The sequence below is a fragment of the Eptatretus burgeri genome, chromosome 12, assembly GCF_056783735.1.
Source record: "Eptatretus burgeri isolate ZD-2024b chromosome 12, Ebu_testis_v1, whole genome shotgun sequence".
In the NCBI taxonomy this organism is placed as follows: Eukaryota; Metazoa; Chordata; class Myxini; order Myxiniformes; family Myxinidae; genus Eptatretus; species Eptatretus burgeri.
The window spans coordinates 4,468,912-4,479,327 of record NC_140972.1 but is presented as its reverse complement, the minus strand read 5'-3'; the positions used below and the strand labels follow the sequence as shown (position 1 = coordinate 4,479,327).

Below are 10,416 nucleotides of genomic sequence, written 5' to 3'. Positions count from 1 at the left end.
TACAACACAGGATACCAGTAAGCTGGCACTCATTTTGCCGACCTCGGAAAGATGAAAGGCAGGGTCAACCCCACCTGGAATTAATTCAACAGATGAATGGGATTTGAACTCAGGATCTGAGGATCCCCAGCCCACCACCCTGACCATGAAGTCAACACCAGGCATATGCGCTCATGTGCTGTGTTTGCATCCTTGTTCATTTTATTTTATTTTTTTGTATTCCATGTTTTGGCTTGTGTAAAAGCGGACGCACACAACATATAACAAGGCAGGAAACAAGAGAGATGGGAAGGAAAACAGGGAATTTGAAGGAGGTGGGTTTGGAGTGGATTAACAGGGGTAGAAAAGATCATCATTTTGGAAGGGGGAAGACATGAGATGGTGGTGAACAGCTTTTTTGAAGGCCTGGAGGGGGAATCGTGATTGAAGAGAGAGTGTGGGAGTTTGATCCAGAGGTTGGAAAAAACGAGGAATGAAGGTGAGCAGTGATTCATGATTTTGGCAGTTTCACCAGAAGGGGTTTTTTGGCTGATCTTGAGCGCCCTGTGCAAATATAGGGGGGGGGGGGGAAATCACAGACAGAGCAGGTGGAGGGGGGGGCAAGGCCGGAGAGAAGACTGTAGAAGATAGAAAGTCCACTGACTTGCCTCCGGTGAGAGTGTGAGGGACCCAAAGATTCAGCCTCATCACTGGAGATACCAATGATCCGAAAAGCCTTGGTTTCCACAGCGTGAAGTTGAGCTGGGTGTGAGGCAGGAGCACCACCCCAGAGGGTGGAGCAGTACTCCATCAGACCGCTGATAACAGCTTTGCAAGTGGATATATGCTCAGGTGTGCCAAGGAAGGACTTTGCACAACAAAAGATGCCCAGTTGGCGACTATCTTTGGAAGCCATTTTGGAGATGTTGCTTTCCCAGGAAAGATCATGGCAGATAGTGAGATTCAGAAGCTTGAATGAAAGGTCTTCTTCAAGGGGATTGTGGTCCTTTTCTTCAACAGCTTGGTTTCTCCAGATGGTCCTTTTGGAGAGACTTAGTGAGTGTGTGAAATTTGTCAGGATTGAAAGACATGTTACAAGTGGTGGAACAGCTTGTGATTTTATCCAGGTCTGCAAAGAGTGAAGAGGGTGCTGCTTGCTGACCTGAAGGATGACAGATGATACGGCTGAGGGTGGAGTCATCGGCAAAGAGATAAAGTGGATTTTCCAGAAAATCTGAGATTTTGATGAAAACCAGAAAATGCACAGGGCCATGAACACGAGCTTGAGGAACTCCAGCCTGCACAGGAAGAGGGGATGAGAGAATTCCATTAAGAGCCACATGTTGACTGCGAGAGGAGAGGAAGTCCACAAGGCATGGGTGGAGATTGTCTTGGATACCAGAAGAAGAGAGTTTGGTTAGCAGTGCGGGATGCCAGACCATATTGAAACCTTGCCGAATGTCTTGAGAAATGGCTCTGATCTCATGTTTGGGATTGAGGATCTCCATCCATTGTTGGGAGAACAGAAGCAGCATGCCCAGAGTTGTGACCTGGTCTAAAACCAAATTGATAGTCGGAAATCAAACCTTTGGAGAAGAGGAAATATTTAATGTCGGAAGCGATGATGGATTCCGTAACCTTGCTGATGATTGAGAGAAGGCTGAATGGTCTGTATTTGCAGGGATCAGTTTTTGCACCTTTTTGATACAGAGCAGTGATGTTTGCTGATTTCCAAGCTGATGGCAGATGACCTTGAGCAAATGAGAGGGTGAATATAACAGAGAGAGGCTGAGAAAGAGCAGCACAGCAGGTTTTTAGAACACGTGGGCTGATGCCGTCTGAACTGGTTGCAGAATCTGAGTTGAGGTTTGACAGCAAGCTCTACACCTTGTCTGTAGAAAAGGACACAGAGTCCAGGAACAGCTGGATGCAACTGGGTGAGGTGGACACAGAAAGCGATGGGTTTGGGACACAAGATTTAGAAGCAAACACGGGGGTTAGGCTTTCAGCCATTTCACGTATTGTGTCAGCTGTGTGACTTTTTGAGGTAAGGGAGGGGGGGTGGAGGGGGAACATACAACAGAAACAGACTTAACTAGATGCCTCCAAAATTTGGAGGGGGGAGACATGTTTGAGAGTTCAGACTTGAGATGAGAAAGATGTTGTTTTCTTGCTCTGCTGCGGATAGACACACACTTGTTCTGAGCTTTGTGGAAAGAACTGAGATTGCCTTCAGTCAGATTTGCCTTCCATGAGGCGAAGGCAAGTTGTTTCAGAACAGCTTCAATGTACTTCGGTGTATGGGTGGGAGGAATAGTAGGACAATTGAAGACGAGATTGGAAAAATCTATGCATGAGTGAGAGCAAATTTCTTTGAAAAAATTCACAGGATGAGTTGATGTTGGTGAGAGTAGAAATTGGAGACCATTTCGAAGTTTGATGGCTGCTTGAAGACCCTGGCAGTCAGCCTCAGTGAAATACCACTCATCAGTGCTGAGGTGGTTCTCTAAAAAATAGCCAGAGAGATGATCACTTTAACAAGCACGTGGTCAGATGAACCGATTGGTTTTGAAGAAGAACAGCAGACATTTTCTGGGAAATTGGTCAAAATCAAATCCAGAAGAGATGGAGGAACGTTGGCTGAGATCCTGGTCGGGAAGTTGACAGATTGTGTCGGTCCCATTGAGTCAAGGAAGTCCTTTGTTGAAGTGTCATGGCAGGTGAGAGGTACCCACACCCAGCCAATTGGCTTGATGACAATTGAAGTCACTCCATATGAGGAAGAGAGAATTTGGATGAGTGGATAGAAGTTGTTCTATGTTTTCTACGAGCAAGATGTAAATGGAGTCATCACAGTTTGGTGGACGGTACAATACACAGATAAACAAGAGTAGGAGTAGAGGGGAAGCCGTAGCCGGAGGTCATCCTGGGGGTGTGGAGGAGTGAGGGCAGTGCATGTCGAGTGAGGAATAGAGTTTTTGATAAAGAGAGCAACTCTGCCGCCAGAACGAGTCTCAGTTCTGTCACACCGAAGGAGAGAAACTGAGGAGTCAGAGACGTCTTCATGGAGGAAAGTTTCTGTTGAGCAGATTTTGTCTGGTTTGTCAGTGGCAACCTGTTTGAAGAGATTTGTCAGGTTAGAGCAAAGGCCTTGGATGTTTGAGGTCCACACTGTTGAGGAAAAGAAAGGGGAGGAGGCTTTGGGTGCAGAGGAGAGGAGGTCGAGGGCAGTGAGAGGTGGGAGAGGTGGAGGTAGTGTGAGTTGTTGACAATTGATGACAGATTGTAGAAGAGCTAGGGGAGAGGATTGGATGGGGAGTAGGATAAAAGGCTTGGTGATGAAGTGATGAGTAGCAGTGTGGAGTAATAAGAGATGGGGAAAAGGGAAGTGGGAGATTTGAGGAGGTGGAGGAATTAGCTGGAAGAGAGAGGGTGAGGGATGGAGGGAGTTTTGTAGCTGTGAATGGGGGCAGCTTTGAGCAGGGGTAGTGAGGAGCTAGATTTGAGAGGGAGTAGTTTGATGGGGATGAATTGAGGGAGAAAGGTGTTGGGGTGGGGTGGGGAGCTTTTGAGAAAGGTGAGGGGGAAGCTTGGAGTGGGAAGAGAGAGAGAAGTTTGCTTTGAAGAGGAAGGCGGCAGTTGATTTGTGAGGGGTGAGAGGGAATCTTTGAGGGAGAGGGGAAACGGTGAGAGCTGGCATGTTTATAGGGGAGGAGAGAGAAGGGAAGGGTGGGTAGAGGAGAAGGATGAGACTGCGGAGAGATATTGTGGAGATGGAAATGGGTGTGGGGAGGAACAAAAATTGAGGGGGTGGGAAGATGGGGAGGTGTGATGAGATTTAAGGGGTGGGAAGAGGAGGAGGCAGCTTTGAGAAAGGTGAGTGTGGGGGGGGGATGAAGGGGAGGGGTGAGGGGGACATTTTGGGAAGAAGAAGGTGCGGGGTAGCTTTTTGGAAGGGTGAGGGGAAGCTTGGGGGAGCAGAGAGAGAGTGAAATTTGCTTTGAAGAGGGAGGATGTGGCTGAATTGAGAGGGAGGGGTGAGAGGGAAACTTTGAGAAAGAAGGGAGACGATGAGAGCTGGCACGGTCATGGGGGAGGAGGGAGAAGGGTGGGTTGGGGAGAGGGAAAGCATGAGACTGGGTAGTGGTATGGTGGAGGTGGTAGCGGGTGGGGGGAGGAACAATATTTGAGGGGGGTGAGAGGAAGGGGAGTTTGGGATATCAGAGGACAAGCTGTTAGTAAAGCAGAGGACAGTAGAGAGATGGGGGGGGGGGGGGTTGGAATGACAGGGAAGGAATTAGGTGGAGGTAGATTTAAGGAGGTGGCATAAATTTGCACTGAAGTTGGAAAAATATGAACCAATAATAATGGAAGACAAACAAGTATTTGAAAAAGGTATTTTTAAAATTAGAACATCAGAGATTCTTTGAAATACATCGGAAGATGGATGGAGTGCAAAAGTGACAGAGGAGAGAAAAGAAGCGTTGTAACAGATGGAATTTTTAGACACGGGATGAAAGAAAGGTGGAATTGAACGCAAGATTTTGAAGAAGAACCGGGCGAAGAGGGGAAGTTGAAGCATTGTGATCTATTTTATTTATTTATTTATTTTATGAAGATTACAGAAGAGGGGGGAAGAACAAAGGAAAAGTTTGACGAACAGGTCGTGAAGGTGTGTGAGGAATACCTTCACGATCAGAGTGGGATTGGCAGGGAAGAGGGCAGAGAAGGAGGAAGAAAAGGCAATGCAGGAAGTCGCGTGTTTACGTGGGGTATAAGGTGAGAAGGGGAAAGATTTTTTTGTTGTTGTTTATTTTGTATTTTAAGACACGAAACAGAGGGTATGGTTGTGAGGGGTGGAAGGAGGGTGGAGGGAAAAGTGGTGAAAATACAAACTGATAGTAATATGGAGAAAATACAAATAAACACGATTGTGCACATGGATTGTGCGATTTGTGCACATTGTGTTTCATGGAAACCCGATATGACAAGACCGACGAAAACTCACCAAATAGCACAAATTTTGAAACAAAACCAAATTAGGAACACAGGAAACATGGAGGCAACAAAATAAACAGTCCAAATGTGACAAACAATGACCAGAAACTTCTCTTTGAGAAAGTCGGTGTCTCTCAAAAACTGGAGCTGGAAGTCCGGTCCCTTTGATACGTTGATACGCCCGCCGCCCTCTGTTATTTCGCTCCTGCATGAGCCCACATTCTTGTGTACAAAATATTTTACTTGTGATTAAAAAGCACTCCCGAATAAATGTTTACTCTTGAGGAAAACGGAATCACTTTCTTGATTTTTCTGCTTTTTCATTATATCTTGACTTGTTTCAGCATCGGTCTCCTGCCCAGGCCAAGCTTATGCTTTTTGTTTTTGCTTGACAGGAGCAAGTGGAGCGCACAAAGCTCACCATCTTAGCGATCCGTGGCATAACGTCGCTTGTATTGAGCGCCATGTTGCTGCCATGTGCTGGTAACCCTGCTGTGGGCGCCTTTGAGCAGCAACCTCGGAACAAGGCCTTGAAGGCCCTCGACACCAGGTCAGGCCTACTTCTGGCACGTCAGTTTAACATGCTCTGCTTTGTCGATTACTGTCGTTTACTACAATATTAGTTGTGCTGCATCCACTTTGTATGAAACTTTGAACTTGTAGTTTTTGTTGAGATTAAAGCGACATATTAAGCTTTCTCTTTGTATAAATATGTGAATCACTCTTGCGCAAATGCTTCACACTCGCTCATATACCGCAACCTGTGTTTTGTTGAACTTGTGGAATCCAGTCTCTCCTCTCACCTCCATTCCTTTAATTCCATCTTCTCTTGCTCATGGAATTGCCTTTTGTTGCACAGATTTTTTTTATTATTTTGCTTCCATTCGTTCAAAGTCGAATCCCATCATTGCAATATAGCAACCCACATATAACGCTCAATGACCTTGTTTTTTTTAAACTGCTTTTTAAATTTTTTTTTATCTCTTTCCTCCACATTCTGCCTGCTTCCCTCCTCCTCCTCCTCATCGTCGTCCTCTTCCTTTTGACAGCCTGATAATGTTCATTCTTTGTTGCTTAATGAGCCTCAACTGTTTGCACACAAAAATTCAATGCTTTCCTTTGAAAACATAACCTATAATTATAATTCTCTTTTTTTATTTACTTCCTCCTCATTTTTGTATTTTTATTCGCTGGAAGTCCCTGATGGGGGTATAACGCTGCAGGCGAGATGATCCTTAATTGCTGATTGACTGTGATGGCAGCTGGTTATTAGGGTTGGGGGAATGGTGGGTTGTTGAAAATTATCCCTTAACGTAGTTATACTGATAAAGGTGCTTTCTGAAGGACATAAAAAATAATTGATGGCTATGCAGGTTGGTGAAAAGCCCTGCAGTTCTAAACCACAGTTAGCCTGCTTGCACAAGCACACTTGATAGATATCCTTTTTACCGACGTGCCAAGGGTGACACTGACGGAGGTTTCCTGTTCTTTTTACAGAGTTTTGTCATTTATAATAAAACATGACGAATGATTATACATGCACCACTGTCTGTCTCCTGTTATTATTCGAACCTTATCACGTCGGAAATGTATTTGCTGTAGCTTGAAATGTGCAATGACAAACGAAATTATATTTTTTCAAGTGTCCGCAGGAGAACCGTAGATGAGGAAATGTAGTTAGCGGTAAGTGGTGAAATGTAGTTAGCGGTAAGATGACTGTAGGGGGAGGGTGATGAGATAATCAGGCATCTGATGATGGTGAAGGAGGTGAAGCTGAGAAATGTGTAATATGGTGCTTTAAGTTGAACACGTGACTTTGTGTGCTGACTGATCCATCCATAGGCTGATATTGTTTTGTTTATGCAATTGTTTTTTTTGGTTTGCTGATATTGTTTTGTTTGTTTATGATATTGATGCAATACTAGTTCAATTGGAACCTTTTTTAATCCTAAAATGCCATGAGGCACATAGGGCTGCCGAGACAGTTTTTCCTTGGCTTGGGGGCACAATCGTGAACGGGTCGCCACTCTGACGCACGATAGGCCTCCTGAAATGACTAATTTCCTCCCCCCCCCCAGTGTACTGGTACTAATTGTGTCAACTTCAGAAGGATGACGAGCTGAAGAGAATCTAACTGGTGTTATTTATGGTACACAGGAACTTGAACTCAGGACCTTAAGATGTTAAGCTGGCCACCTGAACCGTTAAGCCACCTCCAGGCTTAAATTGGGACATGCATCAATAAAAATCCACGTAATTTAAGCAGGAATGAGAAGAGATTTCTGATAGATGATCTATATGCCAAAAAAAAAAATATTGGACTGAAGTTCCAACATCACCAGCTGTGGGTGATCGCAGGTTAAAAAAAGGCAAAAACAGATGAGATCTTCCTGGAAAAGGTTCATTTTCTAAGTAGAAACATCCCAAACATGTTCAACTTATGAAGTTCAATTAAATACAAATCTCTCTCTCTCTCTCTCTCTCTCTCTCTCTCTCTCTCTCTCTCTCTCTCTCTCTCTCTCTCTCTCTCTCTCTCTCTCTCTCTCTCTCTCTCTCTCTCTCTCTCTCTCTCTCTCTCTCTCTCTCTCTCTCTCTCTCTCTCTCTGTCTCTCTCTGTCTCTCTCTCTCTCTCTGTCTGTCTGTCTGTCTGTCTGTCTGTCTGTCTGTCTGTCTGTCTGTCTGTCTGTCTGTCTGTCTGTCTGTCTGTCTGTCTGTCTGTCTGTCTCTCTGTCTGTCTGTCTCTCTGTCTGTCTGTCTCTCTGTCTCTCTGTCTCTCTGTCTCTCTGTCTCTCTACCTCGACCTACCTCGACCTACCTCGGCCTACCTCGGCCTACCTCGACCTACCTCGACCTCCCTCGACCTACCTCGACCTACCTCGACCTACCTTGATCTACCTCAACCCCGCTCTCGCTATAGCTCTCTACCTCTCTCTCTCTCTCTCTCTCTCTCTCTCTTGCTCTCCACGCCTCTCTCTCTCTACCCCTCTCTCTCTACCCCTCTCTGCCCTCTCTCTCTACCCCTCTCTCTCTCTCTCTCTCTCTCTCTCTCTCTCTCTCTCTCTCTCTCTCTCTCTCTCTCTCTCTCTCTCTCTCTCTCTCTCTCTCTACCTCTCTATACGGCTCTCTCTATAACTCTATCTCTGTACCCCTCTCTCTCTACCTCTCTCTGCCTCTCTACCTCTCTATCTCTACCTCTCTTTCTCTCTACCTCTCTTTCTCTCTACCTCTCTATCTCTCTACCTCTATCTCTACCTCTCTCTCTCTCTACCTCTCTCTCTCTCTCTACCTCTCTACCTCTCTCTCTACCTCTCTCTACCTCTCTACCTCTAACTCTCTACCTCTATGTCTCTACCTCTATATATATATATATATATATATATATATATATATATATATATATATATATATATATATATATATATATATATATATATATATATATTGTTACGGCTGTGGAAATTCGCAATACACCATAAAGGGTCCTTAGATCCGTTATGACGCTAAGTTCATGTGTAGTTAGCCCAAACCCGTTGTTTAGAGGGAATATATGTGATCGATTCGGGCTGCGATTCTTCATTTAGCCGTTTTTCTTTTGCTGTCGTTATTTTGGTGCAACAACACAACAACGAACATCGCCACAACAAACATCTCACCAATGACGCCATTCACACCACAACGCCACCTTCAACAACTACACCACCACCATCTTCGCCACTCGCCATTCAACGCGCACTGCGCGGTCACGATCTCCACGGGACGGGTGAAAGGAGCGGGGTGGCAGCAGCAAGGGCGCGGAAAGAAACTCCCGCCCGAATTTCTCCCGCCTGAATCTTAAACCGGATCGTCGTCGCGCTTGGTGAGAAGGGGGAGGGGTGGTGCAGCTCGCTCCCGATTGGGGGATGCGCGGTGTGACGCGGCCAAGAAGGAGGAACGCCCCCCTTTGAGACTTTTCTGGAAACGCCGCGAAGTGGGGTGGAGCAAGGAATGGGGCGGAGCGAAGGGCGGGGCCTCGCCTTACAAAAAGGCGAGGGCAATGCAGCTGGAGAGCTGGTCGTCGAATTGGGTCTGGTTTTTGTCTTGGTCTTGCCAGGTCGGTGGTCCCGGTTGTTGTTCCCGACTGTCGAGTCGGAGGATTATCGGTGACAGAGGGTCAGTCGGTGCGGTCTTGAGACCCCGCTGGTGGGACGGAGCGCCTGCCATCCCCCCCCCCCCCCCCGTCTGCACCGAGATAGCGGCGAAAGCTCCGTCCATTCGTTCCTGAACCCCGTTTGTGGCGTCGAACGGACACACGTGCCGGCGCGAGGTACGAGTTCGCGGACCACGTAGGAGGGGCTCGGAGTTGAGGTCGTGCAAAGGAGGACTTGACGACACGCTCAGGGAAGTTGCGACTTCCTTTTCTTTTGGGATTCTGTGTAAATGTGTGTGTGTGGCGCCAGTCCGTAAAGTAGAAACTGATTAAGTGCTTGTACATTGCCTTTTATTCGGTTGTAGCTCTGCATCATTCCTTGCTTGTGTTTTCTTGCTTGACTGTATACGTGTATTGTTTTGTATAACTGTTGCCTATTAGAAATACGTGCTGCCGTGTGTCGCGAATAAATGTGCTTGTCCAATTGTTCCGCATTTCGCTGCGTCCATTCCTTTGTTTGAATTTCCATCTTGCATCACGTAAGGGATTGATAGTGGGTGTAAGTTCCCGATAAATAATCTGAACCATCAAGGTCGACGATAACTGCGCTCGATTATCCCTGCAGTCCGGAACGAGCCGCTTAAGCGGTTCGTGTCCGGAGTCGACCTGCGGCATGGTACAACTCCTTGGTATGCTACCCGCGCGGGTACTTAGGTAAATCGACCATTCGGCGATCGGACCCTATTTCGCGCGGGTAGAATGCGGAGTGAGTCGTGGTGAGGTTAAACCCCCACCCATGACTAGCTCCCAGCGTTGTTCCGAGAGGGTCACGACTCAATTGCACGTTCGGTGGGCGAAGCGGCCGCTATTGGTTAAACGCGGTCGTTCGCACGCCGGCGGGGCGCGAATTCACAACAATATATATATATATATATATATATATATATATATATATATATATATATATATATATATATATATATATATATATATATATATATATATATATATCAACATTCTCTCTCTCTCATTCTCTCTCTCTCTCTCTCTCTCTCTCTCTCTCTCTCTCTCTCTCTCTCTCTCTCTCTCTCTCTCTCTCTCTCTCTCTCTCTCTCTCTCTCTCTCTCTCTCTCTCTCTCTCTCTCTCTCTCTCTCTCTCTCTCTCTCTCTCTCTCTCTCTCTCTCTCTCTCTCTCTCTCTCTCTCTCTCTCTCTCTCTCTCTCTCTCTCTCTCTCTCTCTCTCTCTCTCTCTCTCTCTCTCTCTCTCTCTCTCTCTCTCTCTCTCTCTCTCTCTCTCTCTCTCTACCCCCTCT

The 10,416-nt window shown here is 46.3% G+C and overlaps 1 protein-coding gene across 5 annotated transcripts in view; it reads left to right on the top strand.

Annotated features, from left to right (window-relative positions):
• HTT (huntingtin) overlaps nucleotides 1–10,416 on the top strand; it is a 637,913-nt gene that overhangs the window by 512,361 nt on the left and 115,136 nt on the right. For all 5 annotated transcript variants that reach the window (XM_085849284.1, XM_085849282.1, XM_085849286.1 and 2 more), the window contains one exon: nucleotides 5,373–5,527. In XM_085849284.1, coding sequence (XP_085705410.1) covers nucleotides 5,373–5,527 — 155 coding nt within the window. The remainder of the gene's footprint in view (nucleotides 1–5,372; nucleotides 5,528–10,416) is intronic.